We start from the raw sequence: 20,137 nt of genomic DNA on the forward strand, positions 1-20,137 counted from the left end.
GAAGGCAATGGGTATGTACAGCAGCTATAGAGGAAATGTGCATATATGCATAAAGGAAGAGCCAAGAATAAGTAAAAATGTCAAAGTCTTTTTAGCTTATCAGCATATTGGTGGATCTCTGTCATATTGGTGGATCTCTGCCTCTCATTACCTCTTAAATTCTCTTGTGTGATGAAAGATTTCAGGTTTGCTGCATTTTCCCTTGTACACTGAAGAACTCAGAATTTTTAATACATGGTTTTATACAGTTCTTTATGGCTTCTCAATTTAGGCACCTGCATCAAAAAAATTAAGACAGAATGTAATTGTTTCTTTGATGCAGTGTTGTACAACACTAAGCATCAATCTTTATAGTAAACCAGCTGCATCAATCACAGAAAAAGTCTGTATTTGCTTTCAGTAGGTAGGTAAAGCAGAGACTACAGGCAGGGGATGGCATACAGCAAACTAGGTGGAATAAAGGCACAAAGTTTATTTTGCTTAGATGCCCAAACATCAAGTGATTTCTAGTCATATACCAAAGGAGATAGAGGCAGAATGGACAACAATGGGAGTTTCTGTAGATTTTAAAACAGCATGAGTGAAATATTTAAAAATCAGCGTTTCAGCTGCTGGAAGGTTGCCTGCCTTCCCAGGTGCTAGGAAATTTGCCCATCCACGAGCTCAGCAGCAAAACCAAGATCCTAGTGCACATAAAGGTTTGAGAGGATGAAAGCTCACAGCCTATGGTTCAGAGGAAGTGCTATTGCGATATACTATTAATTATGCATGAATATAGCATCGATGGTATTGCATGCATTTTGAAACACAGCAGTTCCCCAAAGGAAGTGTTATCTAACTGTTTTTATATCCCTCAAAGACAGACATCTCCTTGGCACCTAGAAAGGAATATATAATCCAGGGGGCTGCTTCTCTGAGTAAATTTCCTTCCTGCCTGTTCAAGAGGGCTCCTGCTCAGGGCTGTACACCTCCTACTGTAAGGAGCGGTGTACAACACAAGGAGTAATTCTGGCCTGACCAAAGGCACTTACTGTGTGGCCTGGCAGTAGAGAAAGCTCAAAAAGACCAAATGTGCAGATCTGTCTATTTTCAATAGCAACAAATGACCTTACAAGAACTTTAGTGGGGTATTTCCAAATAAAAAAAGAAACCACCTACAGGGCAACTGCAACAGAGAAATCGGATTGTAACAGAGAAACCTATGATAATAAGGTATGAGTAGTGTTCACTAAATCATTCAACATAGGAATAAGCAAATCACACTTTATTGGCAGGTCACTGTTCAATTAACCTTTACAAACAGCCACATTTGATAATTTGTTTTTTTATATACATGTTAACATAAGACAGATTAATACATTTTCTGAATTAGAGGGCTAAACTGGGCCAGTTTAAAGTAAGCATTTGGTAAATCACCGGCGCAGCAATACATGCAGTTATTAAATGCCCTGAAGTCAGACCAAAAGCCAGATTGAAAGTTTACTGATAGAAAGATCACCTGTGAATTTCAAATTATGTGAGTTAGTAGTAATGATTTCAGTGACCAAACAAAAGAAATGACCCCAAAGGTTTTATGCCATTTTAATCTACTTGTCACTACCTCAGACAGCATTTACATCTAAATTCCTTTTAATGCTGAATCACTTAAGCAATCGTTTTAGCAGCAGGTAAATGCCTAAAAATGCCGCAGTGACTTCTAGTGGGGGTGTTAAATCCTTCTCAAAATAATTCATACACACACACATGGTAGAGATACCTTAATTTCCATTGTGTAATAAGGCAAGAGAAGTCATGTCCACAGTGAAACTGTCTGCAAAAAATATAACTGATCTAAATGTGCTGTGTATTCACAATCAACAAAAGCTCATTTGGAAGCTATAGGAAAAAAAATGAGGCTTACATCCCCCTTTCCCTATTACTTCTCACCAACATTTCAATTTTCAGTTGAATCTTGGAGTTTGGGGCACAAAAGTACCATATTAATGACAAGACAGAGGCAGTACTGGATAGGCATAGCTGTGTTAGCAGCACAGCCAACTCAATTTTATATTGGCGTTAAGTACTTGTGATATAAACACAAATACTTGAAGGGGCTTTTAGGGAAAGCTGCCCATGCTGGTAACCACACACCAAATTATCCCCAGGTAGACACAGACTCGTGCATTATGCAGGAAGATCCAAGTGCTCCAGTACAACTCTAATAAAGGTGGGAATAAACTAGTACAGAGAAGAGTGCTTCCAGAAGCACATTTCACCAGTACGGGAAAAATAGGCTTTGAGCACCAGTTCACGTAACTCACTCAGCAGTGGTAGCTCCTCCATTGCAATGATCTTAGCCAGATGCAGGCAACCTTGAACTGAAGCTTCCATTTCTCCAATCATTTTGTTAAGCCAGTCTCTTTTTTCTTGCAGAAATTGTGGAAACAGAAACTGTCACCCTCATGACTGTATCTATGCTTAACGAGGAATAATGAAAACTACGTGCTGGGAAAGTGAAAAAATGATGCAACCCTTCCTGTCCCAGGTGGCGGTCTCTGATTACTCCATTCCAGATGTCTTTGTCAAAACGTACCAAAAATGTTTAGTTGTCAAGGTATGGAACAGTTTTAAAATGCCAAATTATTTGTTTGATTCATTGCTGACTACAGCCTGCAACGGCCAAGTCTTCTCCTGCAGACAGGCAAGAGATTCGATGCAAGCTTTGCAGGAAGCACAGCGCGCTGGTCAGAGGGCAGTACCACCTAAAGTAAAGCCCGGACAACGCCTCCTCCCTACATGCCAACTAACACCAGAACTTTGCGTCCTTTATGGCCAAAAGCAGCTTGAACTTGTAGCAGTAAGCATCTAAGCCCAATCAGATGGAGCTATATATTTTTATTGAATGATCACCGCTGTCTAAAACGACGAGGGAATTGTTTGCCATGTAAGCCAGTCCTACAGGATAAGAAAGCCCATGGCTAATTAAAGGGTTAAAGGTGGGAAACTCCTCAGGTTTCCCTAAGCATATTACCGCTTGGCTACAGATATCGGTTACTATAACACGACCCTCTTTATCAAAGGCCACAGCTGTAGTATATATTTTGGAGGGGAAAACGAGGTTCAGACCAAAGCTGTCCATCTGACTGATGAGATCCATCTCCGCACTGAATATCTTCACTCGGGTGCTGCTGCTGTTCGGTCCTTGAGCTTTCAGGTGCTCTATGACCACGATAGCACCCGAGGTCTGGGAGACCGCGACCCCTCTTGGGCTGATGAGCTGAGACCGGATCATATGGCACTTCTTTAATTTCCCCGTCTTGAAGTCGGCTGTCAAGCGGTACAGCGCACCTGCCTCCGAGTCCGTCAGGATTATTTCACTCTCAGGGGTGGCATCCAAGCCCCAGGGTAAACAGAAACCTTCCCGGACAGCCAGAACCCCCCTTCCCTCAAAATCAAAGGCCTTCACAGAGCAGTCCCCGCCATCGGTGACCACCACATGCCCATCCGACGTGATGGTCACGTCAAGTGGGTACTTGATATCGTTGCCCGCGTCCCCCCGCTCCCCGAACCGCTGCAGGCAGGATCCGCTCGGCCCAAAGACGTGGATCCTCTTCTTGCCGTCGTGTGCCACTGCCAGGCGCCCCGACCGCCGGCAGGCCGCCACACCGGTGGGGTTCACCAGTGACCCCCAGCCCCCCAGCGCCAGCCGCAGCCCGAGCCCCGCGGGGGCCGGCCCGGCCCTGCCGCCGCCGCCCGGGGCCGAGGGGCCGCAGCCCAGGGCCGAGGGGCCGCGGGCGGCGGGGCCGAGCAGCTCCAGCAGCTGCAGCAGCGGCAGGCAGTCGCTGGTCTCGGCGGGGCCGCAGGCCCGCCGGCAGAACGGGCACTCCAGCCGCCGCCGCTCGGGGCCGCTCAGGGCCTCGACGCAGTCCCGGCAGAGGACGTGCCCGCAGGGCAGGTTCCGCGGCCGCCGCCGCCCGCCGGGGCCGTACCGCTCGAAGCACACCCGGCACTCCAGCAGGCTCAGCTCCGCCTCGTCCTCCGCCGCCATCCCCGCCGCGGCCGGGCTGCGGGAGGCCGGCGGCCGCCGAGGGAAGGCGGGCGGCGGCGGGGGCGGCCGGGCGCCCCCTGCGGGCGAGCTGCGGTGCTGCGGCAGCTGGAGGCCGCCCCGCCCGCCCCGCTGAGGCCGCCCCGGGTCCCGCCAGGCCTCGGCCGCTGCCGCGCCGGTCCACGGCGATGTCAGCCCGCAGCGCGGTACGGAGCCGCTCGCACTTCCCCAAGATGCCTCTTGATGTCCTGGGAAGCTTTAAGAAAGGCAGTGAACGTGTTTCCGCCGATCACTAGCGGCCGCTTTTCTCAAAGGGACATAGCACACCTTGTAAAGTGCATGGATAGCAGGTGCTCGTCAGGCTGCGTGTATCTGCAGAGTATCCTCAGAGTAACTGTACGGTATGCACACAGAGGGTGGAGGTGCTCGAACCTCATAGCTGCAGTCCCGGCCAGGAGTGAAAATATACACAAACAGAAGCTTGCACCGGCCCGCTAGCTACAACCTTCCGTCAACTGATCTTGAAGCACCAGTCGCTACAAGCAATATTGAGACTTGCAACAGGGTGTAGCATGGGACCTGCTGTGCTAAAATCATCAGACCCACCTGCAACTCAAGGGCTGCAACACTCTGAAAAGCCCCACGGCTTTTACTTACCTTCTGGTCTTGGTGAGTTACGATACACTATATGGCAATTGTGCCTTCCCAGCGTTTTTTAAAAGCTGCCAAGAAAAGGTCAGGGCAAGAGAGGGTTTTGAGAGCTCATAATTTTCTAATTTTTAAAAATTGCAGTAGTATCCATACAAGAGCAATATTAGGAAAAATTTCTTCCCTGAAAGGGTGGTCAAGCACTGGAACAGGCTGCCCGGGGAGGTGATGGAGTCACCATCCCTGGAAGCGTTCGAAAAACACACAGATGTGATGCTTAGGGATGTGGTTTAGTGGTGGCCTTGGCAGTGCTGGGTTAACAGTTGGACTTGATGAGCTGAAAGGTCCTTTCCAACCTAAATGATTCTAAAACCCACAAAGAAACGTTTGTGTCCGGATGAACACACAGCAGCTCCGCAGGCTTCCCCTGAACCCTCTCGCCCTACAAGCCCAGTGCTGGTTTGCCTGCTCATGGCTATGCTCTTGAGGGAGGGAGCAGCACACTCACAAGCAACCACAGGGACATTTTCTCCCCATGCTCCCTCCTGTATTGTCATCTGGTTCGCTTCCTTCCTGCTCGATGGTAGTTCCCCCCAGGCAGCTGCTGCGGAGTGTTCCTGCCCGCTTGCTGCCAGCTTGTCACTTGACTTGTACTCACAACTAATGGGGACGGAGAGAAGTGACTTGCACCAGCTTCCCACCTCCCTCGCCCAGCTGCCCAGCCTGGCGCAAGGCCCGTGTCGCAGGAAACACTCTGAACAGCAGCTGCCATTGCTCCAGGGCTGCCACCCGATGGGGCCAACCTGCGGAGCGCCTGGCAGACAGCATCGACTGACATCGGCTGAAAAGGAACGGGCACCTTTCTTTTTCCAAGCCCTGATGATTTGAATTGATATGGAAGAAAAAGATAAGACCTTAAAAACGCTTCTTTCTGCATGGTGTTTCAGAAAAGCAATGTGCATCTCAAGACGGTGAAGGCCATTAGATAGGAGAACTGACTTGGTAAGCAAAATGGACAAAAATGTTCCAGAGGCATTTTTCCCTACACTGAAGCCTGCTTTAAGAGTGCCCCCAAATATGCCTCAATTTGAAAGATGAGATAAAAATAAAAGCGAGATGGGAGGCAAGTTATTTCAATTAATTTTAATCAGGCTACAAACTTCAATACATACAGCACCTCCAGAAAATAATCTAGTCCCCATTGTCTGTGTCTGTCCGAGAGATCATCGACTTTTTCAAGACACTTAATTTCACAGTGGTTGCCTGAAAAGGAGGAAAGAGTAACAAATTACTGAATGATCAGTCACTGAAAAATGCAAACTGTCAAGGGCAAAAAAAGTAATAAAATCTTATCCACATCCACATATTTCTTCACAATCCCTAACGCAGTGACACAAATGCACAGGGGAAAACTATGTGTCTTTCACCTTGGGATGCTCCTGCTCATGCCAATGACTCGCTGTATACAGGCACTGCAGGGGTCTCAGAAAGCTGTGAATTTCAAAGAGGTGCAATATCAAAGCATATCAGGAGGAACTTTTAAAATTAAATTCCCACCATAATTCCAAATTTCATTGTTTTGATGGATTTGAATTATACGTTTAGCATTTTCTCTGCATGGCATGTTACTTTTCTTTGGCTACAAAACTACAGCAGAAACAACTGTAGCACTGGTATGCAAAGGCCTTATATTAAAGCCAGGGTAGCTGGTGATGAGGTGCAGAGACACAAAATGGTCAAACAGGACTAAGATTGCGGCCACAAGATCCGTGAATGCAGTATGAATCCTGGGAGAATGAAAAGATGCCAAGAGGAGGAGAGACACTGTCTGCCCCTTGGGTTTTAGTCATATCTTCTGAAGAGCTGAGAATCTTCCTGGACAGCAAGATCCCTGTGGCTAAATGATATTTATTTTCCCTGTAATATTTCCATGACTCCACCCCTTAGATAAAAAGCAAACAACTATCACTTGTCACATGGTGAGGCAGAAGCACATAAACACGTTTATGTATTTTGGAAAAAATTCCTAAGGGTTAGCTGAACTATTACTTACCAAACAAGCTTTTAATTTCAGATTCAGGAACATAAAATGGTGGACCTGAAAGAAAATGGATGAAGCTAATCAAAGAGAAGACACGGAAAGGGGACAAACATTTACGCTGCAGCAGGAGAGCCAGCGCCATCACTCACAGCACCTGGCCTGCAATCGGGCCCCAGGGTGCAGCACCACCTGCAAGAACCAGAAAACGCCATGTCCAAGAACTGGTGGCACTTTGATGGACCACCAGACAGCTTCACGTGTTGCCACAGCAGCATCTCCAGGCTGCAGCCAGGGTAGCCACATTGTCTGAAGTCATGGACATGCTGTGGATACAACCGCTTTCAGTGTGCTGTGTGAATCTGGCCTACAGTCTCATTATACCACATGGCATAATTAAAGCTAAAAGCTGAATAATGTGAAAGGGAGAGCAATGACTTAAACTATTGCTGCTTATGACAACAAGACCTATTTTTTCAGGGACAAATATGCTAAAGAGCCCAAAAGCAGCAAGAAATCTCTTTCTTTTGGGAGTTAGTAATTAACACACACACACAAAAAATTTTTTTAAAAGACCTCAGACCTCAGTATGTAATAACAGTTATAAAAGGAAAAAATACTTTATGATTTCACAGAATTTCCCTTCTTCCAAGCATATGCAGACCGTGGCAGCGGCTGGGAGAGGCACAAGATGGGCAACACGCTGGGTTGCAAATCCTGGGTAAACAGAGCAGAGCCAGTGTTCTCTTCAAGCTCCCCAGGCCAGACAGGATGTTAGTCTAAGCATTCGCTCTTCCAGCTTCATTGCCACAGCCACACTTTTGGTTTCATTTCATTCTTAATATACCATGTCCATCCTCCGCTTACCCTTAGCACGCCCAAATGCTAGCGAGAATGCAAAGTTAGTCTCAAGCTTTGTCAACATCTAAAATTTGTAACACACAGTTGTATTGGTGTGATCAGCTAACAAAGCTCTGCTGACAAAAAACCTGGGGAAGATACCAATATATCTGCCACATCTATATACAATTTGTATTAAAGCATGCAAAATCAAAACATGAACAGTGTGAAGTTCTCACCTTTGTGTTTGTTTGGATCGTATGAAACCGTAACAAGGAGGTAAGATGAATTTTTCTCCATTAGGCTGATCATCAAACTGACATAGCTAAAAGAAAGTTATTATTTTGGAACTGTACAAACATTCAAGCGTAGCATTCAAAATACTCAACAAAAGAGGTAACGTGTATTTCTATGCAGATTTCTATGCAGAGGCAACTTGAACTGAACTGCACAGAAACAAAGCAAAGCTTGGAATTTCATGAGCATGAAATTCATGCTACACATAAAACAAAGGTTATTGTTTACTCCTCATAAACAAGCATTTATCTCTTTTTGCATATTCATCTCAAAACTAACAGACAAAACAGTATTCATCTGCCACAGTCTAGAATACAGTCCACGACACAGGACTGACCTTTTTAAATTATTGTGAATTCAAGATTATGTATCGAATTCAAAAATCCTGGGGGTAGGGTCAAACTACATGTGGCTTGGCTATAGGCAAAAATGAAAAAATGGAATAAAGGGAAGTGAGGGGAAAGAGAACAAAGAGAGGAGAAGCAGGTGGAGTCAAAAGGAAATAAAAAATTCAGATGAGGCTTGCAGCTCTGCTTCTGCTGGGTTGGAACAAACCACATATTTTCCCACCATGAGGCAGGGTGGCTTCCTGAAAGAAGTTCACAAATCTAGAGCAGAGCATTCTGTGACTGCAGCTGATGCTTGTGGTAGAGAAGAACTTGTGTAGGTCAGTTCTTTGAATGAAAGAGGACTCACTGACAAATGGCAGGAGGAAAAACATGTCACTGCATACATTAAGAAGATAATAACAAAGCAAATTTACTAACCGTTGTCTGTCGCATGGATTCACAGCTACTAAAGCTCCTCTATCCCAAACCCCATCAAACTTGCCAAGTACTGAGCTACAGGGAGAGGAGAAAAAAGCTTAAAAATACCAAAAGGCACCTTAATTTTCATTCAGATACTTCTGTGAAGTCACAAGGATTCTCCAGCCAGCTGTGCAAGTTCCCCACCACCTTTTTGCTCCTGTCTGGCATTTGCATGATCTAAACCAATACAACCTGGAACCCAAGAAACCCCCCTGGTACATGGCCCTGCTGCAACAGCAAAGAGGTGCTGGAATTGCTCAGCATTTCCCCATCATTAGGGGGTGCTGAGAGAAGACAGGGAGGAAGGAAAGTCGCTTAAAAGCATTTGGGCTACAAGCCTGTGGTTTTGGCGATCATAGCCTGCTGCAGCCCCTGAAGCAGCACTAACACGCACTCAGCACGTCCATAGCTCTTGACCACCTTCTAAACCCACGCACAATTTCAAATGTAGGTTAAGGAAGGTGCCTCGTTGCTTCACTATTGCTGAACTCAGCACACCCAGTACTTCTAGACGCCTCAATTCGCAGCTACGTGCCCAGGGCAGTTAGCTTCAGCTTGCAATTTGTTTAATGTGGGGAAAGCTAAGTTACTTTGCTGCTTGCTGCAGTCTAACACCACCACAGACATTATTTTTCCTCCTGTATATGCTGGCAGCTGGCTTCAGTGACCACCTAGAACCTGCAAACGGCCAAGGCCATTGGGATGTGCCTTTATTGATGGGTAGTAAGAGCAGCCAGGGTGTTGCCAAAGATGAGGACGTTTGGGGGGAAAGAAAGAGTGTTGTTTCTGGTAATTATCAAAATAGAAGCTTAGAGCACAAGGTAGTCATAATTTAAATGGTGTAATTTTAAAGATTGTCTGAAATAAGTTTACTTAGTGAGGAAAAATGTAGTATGGAATTGTGCAACACCTTTCTGCCTGACGGGAGGGTGTCAGAGTCCTATTGCACCACCTCTTTCTTCACTGCTGTGCTGGTTTTGGCTGGGGTGGAGTTACATTTCCTCCCAGTAGCTTGTATGGGGCTACATTCTGGGTTTGTGCTGAAAACAGTGTTGATAACACAGGGGTGTTGTAGTTACTGCTGAGCAGGGCTTACACAGAGCCAAGGCCTTTCCTGCTCCTCACCCCACCCCACCAGTGAGCAGGCTGGGGGGACACAAGAAGCTGGGAGGGAACACAGTTGGGACGGCTGACCCCAAGTAACCAAAGGAATATTCTAGACCATATGACATCATGCTCAGCAATAAAACTGGGCGGAAGGTTGGGAGGGGAGCCACTGCTTGGGGACTGGCTGGGCATCGGTCAGTTGGTGGTGGGCAATTGTGTTCATCTGCATCACTTGTCTTTCTTGGGCTTAATTTTCCTGTCTCTTTGGTTGTTGGCTGGGGGGGGGTGTCCTTAATTTTTTTTTTTATTTCTTTTTAATTATTGAACTGTTTTTATCTCAGCCCACAAGTTTCTTTTCTCACTTTTACCCTTCTTATTGTCCCTGACATCCCACTGGGGTGGGGAGTGGGCAAGGGGCTCTGTGGTGCTTAGTTGCCAGCTGGGGTTAAACCACGACAAACTTTTCCCTGCTCACTTCAATGAAATGGCATTGCTAAGTCTCTGGCATCTAGCCTAGAAGCTGATCCTGGATTTCCCACTCTACTGTGATGAGACACGATAACACTTTCAAGTCCTGACTTTTATAGTTTGCCAAGACTAAGCATCTAATTTAAATAACCAGCCTCTTAAATGAAAGGAGATTTTTAAAGAGACAGTTAAACATGCAATGGGCATGAGGGGGACAAAAAGTCTAGCGAGGCAGGTGACAAACTTGACCTTCTGAGGCTTGAAGGCTATTCTCTGTGTATAGCTGAGTCTGCTGCACAGCCTTAGGCAAGCCCCTGAAGTTTTCTGCACTTTTTTTTTTTCCCCAGCTTTGATCTGGTCTAACTGGAAAGGTGGCAGCGGCTCCATACAGGCATTTCTTGTATTTTACTCCCCACTGATTTCATCAGGGCCTACAGACATCACAGGCTGCAGGCAGCTTCATGCTGTGGCCTTCCCCCAGTCCTGCAGGGTCTCCCGGTTGCCCAGATCTCGGGACCTCATGAGCATCTGGGTGCTCCCTGCCCATCTGTACCTCCAATTTCCTTCTGAGGAGAACCAAGCCTTGAGGAAAAGGTCAAAAAAGGTACAACAGCTCTCTTTCATCCTGACATGGAGTCAGGATGTAGCTAAGGTGTTAGGAAGTGCTCCTCTTGCATGCACCTTTCACTGTATCACTGCCCAATCTTTTAGCCCTACATCATCTCCTGCTATGTGTTTATATGCTATGTGGCACAAGAGATCACAGTCTAGATAACACTAGAACTAATAAAAATTAACACTTAAAGCAGAAATTCACATATCTGCAGCAGTCCCACTGGATTTAAGCAGCAAAAGTTGTGAATTTCTATCTCTGTATATGTTAAATAGTTCCACTTAATGCAATTTTTAATTTATTTTTTTTAAAGTCTTGCAGCCATAATTGTATTAGGAGGTACAATGGTTGTGTAATATAACCATTTTACATATGTCCCAGAGTTCCCACAAAGAGCAGTAATTCCTGTTACTCTTTAACTAGCAAGAGTCTTTGAAATGTCTCGTTCTGACAAAGGTCAGGAGCACATCAGAGTTCTCCTCTAATGAATGCTGGGCTAATGGAGATCAAAAGGATTGGTTAGCAGGCCAGCCTCGGCAAGAGAGAAGTAAGTTTAATTACTGGGTAATTAATCAAATCATCTCTACATAGAAACTAGAAGAGTGTGTGCATTTTTCTAGTCACAGGTATCTGCTGACTGCTTCAGGGAATGCAGTTCATACTCTCACCGTTTCTGCACCCAGTACAGAACCATCCATCCAGAACGTGTAGTTGCCAGTTTATTTTGTGGATGACAAACCATGTACTGGACCCGGTCATACGCACCAAACGGGTAATTAATTACCTATTTTTGGTTTATTTCTTAACATTATTCCACCATGTTATGATGGAAGTTACAGGTTTTACCATGCCACTTGGTACAAAACTTAGAACTGAATTTTTCAAAATTGCTGATAAGAAGCTTAAGCAATCCCTGGGCAACTTGTCAGCTCACAGTAAGGATTTATAGGGATCTACACAGCTGTAGCTACACTTCAGGGGCAAGGTGGGGAAGAAGCCAGGCAGTACCTACAAAGTCACATTCATATCCAGTCCACCTGTTCCAAGGCACTCACTTCGCAGCAATAATTATATACACACTATTCAAATCAACTGGAGTCAGCTGCACCAGCAGAAGTCTTAGCAATGCTCTATTGTCTAAAAGACTTTTGATCGTAGTAACAGATATTTTTTTTTCCCCAGTTTATGCAGATGGGGGCAGGGGGGAGGAGATGATACCATAAACAACATGTTCTGGTATCCTAAACTACCTATTATGCCCATGTATGTAATCTCTCTAAAAAGCCCGTCCAAATAAACATTAACACTTGACTTCCTTCTTCTTACTGAACAGCCATGGAACAAATCCTTGTATCCTTGCTCCTGATAGTCATATGTAAGAAAAGCAAAGAAACAGAAAACTTCACCGAAACCTTATAATCTAGGCAAAATCTTATCTGAGTAAGAGGAGGGAACTACAGAGCAGGACTCTGGGCACCTTCAGTTTCCTACAAGATACATTACAAACCCAGAAACAACACCACCTTCTTGGATGCCCTCCAGTCTCCAGCCACCCTAGTACCAGTCTAGGTCCGAGGACGTTTTAGGACAGATTTAAATATGCCTGTTGCTAACACCACTAGGAAACTACTGAGCGCAAATAAAGATGCCGGGTGCCTTACTGTCCAAGGCAGAGGACTCTCTCCAGCCCCTAGCACAGAAGACTAAGTCCTCCTGTAGTCTCTGAACAACTTTGTAATTTTCAAAATTCCTCCACTGGCTGCACTTGGGCGGAAGGTCAGTGCAGAGCCACCACAAAATCTGAGAAGTGACACTTGAGGCCACAGAGCAAAATGGGTTGAAACACTTTCCAGGAGTCAGTAGTGCAGACTATTAATAAAGTATTTTGCATTTTCTCTTAAGTCTTAACTACAAAATAAGGAATTTTTTTCACTAAAAAGCCTTCACAAGACATTCGTAAGCCAAGCCACTTTTGTCAAGACACTTGCAGAGTCAGTGTTTGACAATATATTATGCAGTCACAAAGTACGTTAAGTAAAGCAATAGATACATATAATCAGTGGGTACAGCTTATCTATGCGTACGTTAATCAACGGTTGGGGGAAAAATACATTTAGAACTCAGTTAAAGGAAAAGCTGACTAAGATGACACCTCTGGGTATATTCTCTTCACTTTTACCAGGCTGCTCTGAGTAAGTGATTGTGCTAGGGTTTTGCTTTGTAGAATCCATCAGTAATGTTAAAGGCAATTTGTTTTTACTGTAAAAACAAACACATTTTTCTGTAACTTTCACAGGGCGGCTTAGAACAAGAAGCCCATTTACATTAGTTGGCACCTTCATCTAGTGGTCAACAAGAGTCAATTTTTGTTGCAGACAAAATTTACATTTCTTATACAAGTTAGTAAGAGTTTTCTTGAGAGGACCTGTCCCAAATCTTTAAGGCTGATTCAAATGAAATAATGTGACAGTATCATGACATGTATCAATAGATGTTTCATCATAGAGAGTTGTGAAACACACTGTGTATTCCTACCTGGACAAGTCATAAATACTGCAGCAGTAGAGAGAAATGTTACCACAGGTACTCTACAACAAAAAGCAAAGGAAACAATACTTATCAGCAAACTACCTTTAAATATGCATTTATAAGTGTACATTTATACTTCATAGCTTAAAATATGCACATATACTATTTTAAAATATACACTTTGGTGTAATAGGGAAAAAACTGTGAGAAACTTTTTAAGTTTTAATTTACTGAGGTACCTCTCCTGATTCCTTCCGGAGAGGCTCTGATCTATCAAGGCATGCAACTGTCCAATATTAAAATACGTTTACTTTACATTCAGGTGCTTCAATGTCGTAAGAAGAGGCGGCCAAAGTAATAAACTCAAAAGAAGGACTTCTCAGTCCAAAATTACAACTCGGAACCTCCTTTCAGACCTCTTCAGGCGAGGTGAATGACTACCAGTAAGACAGAGGCATAAAAGCACAATGACTTGTTTGCTCAGTGATGCCCAGTAATCGCATGATTAACCACACCAGATCATTCCACAATGCAGGAAACGTACCTGCAGCATTTTTGCTCCCGAAATCTCTGGGACTGGCTGCTCGCAATAAGGCAGTCCATAGTCTGAAAAAAATTCCTTCAGCGCTTGCTCACTGACTTCCACACCAACAACGCTGTGTCCCATGTCCACCAGCCTGCACACAGCAGAGAGAGGTGCCACATTTATGCAAAGCCCACAGGTTGGGCCATTACCAAACACCTATCTCCCATGCAGCAGTTATTCCTTAGGGAAACCCTGGTTTTCGGATGCACTGCTATGTCTAATCCTTTCTGGAGCGTTCACATTTTATTGCACACTTCTCCCCTATGATCTGAGCTTAAATTAGCACCATTCGCCACACAGCTGATGCGCACTTACAGGCTTGACTTAAGATCCAATGGATTATTCATTTATTTCCATGCACTCGATGAAAACAAAGGTGATGTCACAGATGACATCCATTTCAGCTCACAGAAACGTGCTTTGCTCTGAACTGCAGTGGCTGGGGCATGCTGCCTGCCCAGCTGCCTCTGAGGCTTGCAGCCACAGCCGGGGTGCTGCAGCAGTCCACAGAGCCTGCAGTCAGCCTAGGCAGCAGCTATCACGATAAAACCTGGTAACTGGGACAAACTTGACTCCTTGAGGATGCAGCTCAGGCAGTGTTTTTTGGTTTGCGTCCCCTCCCATCAAGAGAAAACACTGGCCTACACACCCCCTAATAATAAATATAACCCACCCCCAGAAAATAAATAATAAACATAGAAAATAGGAAGTTATATTTAACCCAAATCATTTCAGTTCCCAGTGTGACACACAATGCAGACCTTTGAAAACACGCTCTGGCACAACCAACCTCATTGCAGGCAATTTAAGCTGGCATCACCGTCCCCGTCCCCCCGCCCCCCCCCCCCCCCCCCCCGCCAAAAGCAGCAGGGGTAAGGGCACAGCTTCAGTCACACTGTCCCTCACAGACTGAGCATTCCCTAGGCTGAACTTGGAACAATCAGGAGGACTTTCAGGTTAGTCCTTATCCATCCCATTTATGCTACTGTACAAATATCCAGGAAATGAAACCAAACTTCCTCCTGCCTTCAGGCTCCGGTGACGCGCTCTCCTACCAGCCAGATGCGGCACATTTCCATTGGCCAACATAAGGCTGGGAATTCCCCCTCTCCCTCCCTCCCTCCCCACATCAAATAAGATTTTTGCTCTCATAATCTGTGCTTTACCATTTCATCTCTACCGCTTTACCACAAAGTGGGAAAAATATCCTCAGTCCACTCCTGCCATTTAAAAGAACATCCAGGTACTTCTGGAAGAGCCTGCAAAGAGACAGACGTGCTTTACTCAGCACCACAAGTATCTGTGCCCGCACATTAAAAGCCAAGTGCTACATACACCAGGTAGTACACGAACTCCAGGTGCTTAGCTCAACCTGCTTCATACCATTAGAAGTAAAAACATAAAAAAAAATATCCATTCACCTTCCACGTACTTCAAAAGTATATTTCATTTCTGTTAGAAACGGATGCATTTCTGTTTGTTCCATTTTCTGTTTTATCTTTTCAAGTACACAAACAAACCAACCCAGCTCTAGGATGGCCACGAAGCTTAAACAAAACGATTATTGAACCTTCATATCAATCAAATCACTACAAAGGTCCTAAATTCAAGTTTCATTGACTGAAAGGCTGTATGATCCCATTTGCTCCCTTAGGTCCCAGTGCTCCGGTGCCCTCAGCGTGTTTTAGGCCCCAGTTTCATAACTTAGCAGCAGCAGCGCCGAGCTTCTGCATCGGAAAATTTCAGATTTTTAGCCAAACTACCCAAGCTTTGCAATTTAAAACCCGATTCAAGAGTAAAAGATCAAAAATCACTTCAAGCCTTTCTTTTTCTCTGCCCTTTTTTGACAGATGTAGGCCACAAAAATAGGCATATTTATTTTAGTATCAAGCTGTGCCTACATAAAATCATTCTCCTTTTGTAAACGCTCAATTTTCGATTAAGAGTTTCTTGACTAAGTCACTCATCTGACATCTGTACACAGCTCAGAGGAGTAAAGTCACGTACGGATGTCCTTGCTCCTTGTGAAACCCGATGTTCCCCATTTCCCATTTTTGCAGCCATTCCTCCTCGGTCACCACTCTGTCCCTCTGTGCCCCAATATCCGAGCCGTCCATTGTCCCCAGGGAGTGCCAGCAGCTGCAAAAAAACCAACGAAACATCCAAAAAACAGAGAGAAAAATTACCCCCACCCAACGAATGGTCTGGAACCGACTCTTCCTAGAATCAAATAAAAATTTAGTACAGCTGAGATGATAATTTGGTGACTACTGGCTCTTATTTACTAGAATCAAATAAAAATTTAGCACAGCTGAGGAGATGATAATTCAGCGACTATTGATTGTCACTTCCTAGAATCAAATAAAAATTTAGCAGAGCTGAAAAGATGATACTTTGGTGACTAGTGGCTCTTAACTAGAATAAAATAAAATTTAGAACAGCTGAGGAGATAATTTGGTGATTGTTGGCTCCTACTTTTTAGAATCAAATAAAAATACAGTAGAGCTGAAGAGACGATGCTTTGGCGACTATTGGCACTTACTAGAATCGGATAAAAATTTAGCAGAGCTGAAGAGACTCTTGGTTCTTACTTACTAGAAGCAAATAAAAATCTAGCAGAGCAGAAGAACTGATAATTTGGCGACCACTGGCTCTTACTCGAATGAAATAAAAATTCAGCAGAGCTGAAAAGATAATACTTTGGTGACTACTGGCTCTTACTTACTAGAGTCAAATAAAAATTTAGCACAGCCGCGGAGATGATAATTTGGTGATTATTGGGTCTTACTTTTTAGAATCAAATAAAAATAGAGCAGAGCTGAAGAGATGATCATTTGGCCACTATTGGCTCTTAACAGAATCGAATAAAGATTTAGCAGAGCTGAAGGGATGATAACTTGGTGACTATTGGCTCTTACTTACTAGAACTGAATAAAAATTAGCAGAGCTGAGGAGACGATAATTCAGTGGCTCTTGGTTCTTACTTACTAGAATCAAATAAAAATTTAGCAGAGCTGAAGAGACGATAATTCAGTGGCTCTTGGTTCTTACTTACTAGAATCAAATAAAAGTTTAGCAGAGCTGAAGAGATGATCATTTGGCGACTATTGGCTCTTAATTACTAGAATCGAATAAAAATTTAGCCGAGCTGAAGAGACGATAATTCGGTGGCCACTAGCTCTTACCTCCCAGACCCACAGGCAGACTCGGCCGCGCTGCCACGGCGGTAACCGCGCGGTAACCGGTGGCTGCGGCCAGACACCCCCCGGCTCAGCCCCGGGTGCCCCCCCGTTCCCTCTCTCTCACGCAGACTCGCGGGGGCGAGAAGAGGCCCAGGGCGGGGGTCCGCCGGGGCTCAATCCCCCCCCCCCCGACACACACCGGCGGGTACCTGGGGGCGGCGGGGCCGGGCCGGGCCTGTCCCCGCCCCCCGCTGCGCACGGCGGAGAAGCGGAAGCGGCGGCAGGAGGAGGCGGGCGGGGGCGGCGCGGTACCGGGGGAGGCGGTGGATGGCGGTGGTGAGTGACCCCCTTCCCTCCGCTGCAGGAGCCCCCTCCGCGGCTGGCGGGGCGGCTGCGAGCGCTGCCCCCTCGCCACCTCCCCACCTCCCCCCTCACCACGTCTCTTTCCCTCCCCCGCTGCAGCTGTAGCAGGAGGCGGCGCGGACACGCGTGGATGTCTCCGGCCCCCCAGTGACCCGGCCCTGAGGTGAGTGCCAGGCAGCTCCCCACCCTCCCCCCGGGACTCCCCCCCCTCCCCGGGACTCCGCTGCCAGGGCGCCGCGGGCGGGGCGCGGGGCGGCGGTTACCGGCTGTCAGCCGCCGCCCCGCGCCGGGGCTGTGAGGGGCGGGCGCCCTTCGTGCCCTCCCGTCGCCAGGCTGCTCGCCGCCCTCTCCCCACCAGGCCCGGGGTGTCCCTGCCCTTTCTTTTTTTCTCTTAGATATGTTATTTTTTTCCCCTAAAGACAAACTTGCTGTCAGCTGAGGAGGTAACACCCCCCCACCCCTCCAGCTTTCCGACGGAGGCCACGGCTGAAGCGTTATCAGATGTGACAGCGCATTATGCTGTCATTTCTCTCCCTGTCCGTTTAAAGGGCTTATTTTCTCAGCCAATAGTATTTATAGGATGCAGAGTCACGTAAACCTAAACCAAGTCAGCAACGTTTGCATATTCTTTAAAAAGCTGTGGGTTTTTAGGGCGGGGGTTGGTTTTGGGGAGGGGAAGTGGGGCGCAGGGGTGTACTGCGCTGGAGGCACTGGCCTGGCGTGCACTTCTGTGCACGAGCTGATCTTTTTTGCTCTTTCTCCCCACCTCCCCCTTCCCCCACCCGTCACGCTTACAGCAAAAATATGTTTGTGATTCTGCACGACTGGCCTCCACCTTTCGAAACGGGACATCTCCCTGCATCTTAAATACTTTACCCAACTTCTTAGCGAATGCTAATGGCCACCTTTTCTTTTTCTAACCCCCTGTACGCAGTGAAACAGCAGCCTGTCCTTTTTACCTTGGTGGGTAGAGGGCCTCCACGCAGCTGCCGCCGCCTGCGATCACCTGGCACTCGCCAAAATGGGCGGCCTGGTGCCTTGCTCGGCGCTGAGGTGGTTCGTAGCCTCTGACCGTAATGGCAACATAGGAACGATGAAGCTAAGGTGGTACAGAGCGATGCTGTTGTGCCGCTGATCCAGGAGGAAAGCTCTGGGTGGTGGTGGGAAGCCACCATTTCCTGGGGTGTAACGCAGCAGGTTAGGGAAATTTCATGTAAATGAAACTGGGGTGGGTTTCCTTTCTCTACTCTCCAACTTCATCCGCCCCCATACAGTGGTAAGTTATGGTGAAGTGATGCTTTTTTTCCAGGTAATAAAGGTTGACTTAATTATTTTTTCTCTCCCTCTAATTAGTTATAATTGCAGGGGGGAAGGGGGTTGCATGCAAAAAAGAAATTATTATTTTTTTTATTGGGTTGTCTGAACTGATTTTTCACTTGTGTGGATATCATCATGTGATTTCCCTTCCCCTGCCAAATCAATTTCTGCTATCTTCAGAGGAGAAGGAAGCACTAATTTGCTTGATTTGCATCAGCCTAATTTGAAACTTTGTAAAAATACCCATTCTCTCCTCCTCTTAGCTTTACTTTTAGCAGAATTCCTGAACGAAGCTACTGCTACCACGTCCACCACGGTCAGCTTGAACAAGGAAGATACAGCCTGAAATTGAGATTTCTAAATTGAGAAGTCTAAAATATATTTAAAAAAAACCCACAAAACCAAACACCAAACTGATCCCTATAAATAAAAGCTGATCCCTATTACAAGGTAACATTGATGATACAGTGCCATAGTTGAAGGATTTTATTTCCACCTCCTTTCTGTATGTGGTGGAATGCATTTAGATTAAATTCTTCCTCTAGGCTCTCTTTATTTGTGTTGTGCTCCCTGTGAAAATAATGCCTTTGATAATACCATTTTAAATGTGTTTTCATATTTCTGTGGCATACTTTCTCACACTCCGTGCTTTCCAGCTTGCATGATAAACCGGTCTTTTCCACGTTCCCACTGATGTAGTCAGAGACGGCTATAGAGCTTTCTTATGGCATAAACCTCTTATTTTTTCCTGTAGTACGCTTAATGACGAAGTCTGTGATATTCCAGTCACCTATAATTGCCATGCAACTGCAGTTTAGTCTTCAAATTCTAATGTACTTTCATAGGAGGGTGTGCAAGTCTTGGAACTGATTGTTTACCTCCTATTAAACATCTCTTCAGTTTGCTGTTTGGAAAAGTGCTTTACAGTGTGAATGTTTTGCTACCAGTAAATCAGCAGTAAGCAGGATGAGCCTTACACTGAGTGGTATTTCAATGCTTGCGTTATGATCTGATGTCTGTTCACTTTGCCAGCGCAAGTTCTGGTTCAGGTCTTCACATGACGCAAATCAGATTATTGAAATCCAGGGTATGCTGATCTGGAACTGCCTGTCAAGATGTACTCAAGGCTCTAATCTTAACTCCGAATTTAGTTTAAAATAGTAGTGTTGTTCCTTCCCTATAACGCCTCATTCTCATTTTGCTCCTGAAGTCAAGCTATACAGATTCTTAACTAGGTAACTCTTGACAAAAGTAGCATTACGAGTGGCTGTACTGCCCAAGTGATTAGACAGCTCTACAGTGTCAAGCAATTCAAT

The 20,137-nt window shown here is 45.7% G+C and overlaps 3 protein-coding genes across 7 annotated transcripts in view; 1 reads left to right on the forward strand and 2 right to left on the reverse strand.

Moving 5' to 3' along the window:
• Positions 1-639: 639 nt before the first annotated feature.
• Positions 640-4,276, reverse strand: NHLRC1 (NHL repeat containing E3 ubiquitin protein ligase 1). The gene has a single exon (XM_080379788.1). The coding sequence runs from the start codon at positions 4,025-4,027 to the stop codon at positions 2,855-2,857; it is 1,173 nt and encodes a 390-aa protein (XP_080235914.1). The 5' UTR covers positions 4,028-4,276; the 3' UTR covers positions 640-2,854.
• Positions 4,277-5,800: 1,524 nt separating this feature from the next.
• TPMT (thiopurine S-methyltransferase) lies at positions 5,801-20,133 on the reverse strand. 4 transcript variants are annotated; one of them, XM_080379796.1, is made up of 9 exons: positions 18,464-20,133; positions 15,967-16,098; positions 15,126-15,218; positions 13,918-14,050; positions 13,380-13,432; positions 8,615-8,689; positions 7,790-7,875; positions 6,726-6,770; positions 5,801-5,935 (listed from the first exon to the last, which is right to left on the reverse strand). In XM_080379796.1, exons 2-9 carry the CDS (start codon positions 16,074-16,076, stop codon positions 5,820-5,822), a joined length of 711 nt encoding a protein of 236 aa, XP_080235922.1. In that variant the 5' UTR covers positions 16,077-16,098; positions 18,464-20,133; the 3' UTR covers positions 5,801-5,819. The 4 variants fall into 4 exon arrangements, with proteins under 4 accessions (XP_080235922.1, XP_080235920.1, XP_080235921.1 ...); XM_080379794.1 differs by lacking the exon at positions 18,464-20,133 and adding an exon at positions 17,351-17,480; XM_080379795.1 differs by lacking the exon at positions 18,464-20,133 and adding an exon at positions 17,341-17,430.
• Positions 17,371-20,137, forward strand: part of KDM1B (lysine demethylase 1B) — a 28,208-nt gene continuing 25,441 nt past the window's right edge. Inside the window, exons 1-2 of one of the 2 annotated variants that reach the window (XM_080379760.1) lie at positions 17,371-17,477; positions 17,604-17,667. The gene's annotated coding sequence lies outside the window, so the exon portion shown is untranslated. The remainder of the gene's footprint in view (positions 17,478-17,603; positions 17,668-20,137) is intronic. The other variant, XM_080379759.1, reaches the window with a different exon arrangement.

Source organism: Falco punctatus (assembly GCF_963210335.1).
Source record: "Falco punctatus genome assembly, chromosome: 3".
In the NCBI taxonomy this organism is placed as follows: Eukaryota; Metazoa; Chordata; class Aves; order Falconiformes; family Falconidae; genus Falco; species Falco punctatus.

What these genes read in the sequence shown, in the direction of transcription:
- NHLRC1 (XM_080379788.1), bottom strand. Translation starts at nt 4,027, where the DNA reads ATGGCGGCGGAGGACGAGGCGGAGCTGAGCCTGCTGGAGTGCCGGGTG.
- TPMT (XM_080379796.1), bottom strand. Translation starts at nt 16,076, where the DNA reads ATGGACGGCTCGGATATTGGGGCACAGAGGGACAGAGTGGTGACCGAG. An exon ending in AAAGCGGTAGAGATGAAATG is followed by an intron (nt 14,051 to 15,125) that starts GTAAAGCACAGA and finishes TGCTGTGTGCAG; the next exon opens with GCTGGTGGACATGGGACACA. An exon ending in AATCCATGCGACAGACAACG is followed by an intron (nt 7,876 to 8,614) that starts GTTAGTAAATTT and finishes ACTTTCTTTTAG; the next exon opens with CTATGTCAGTTTGATGATCA.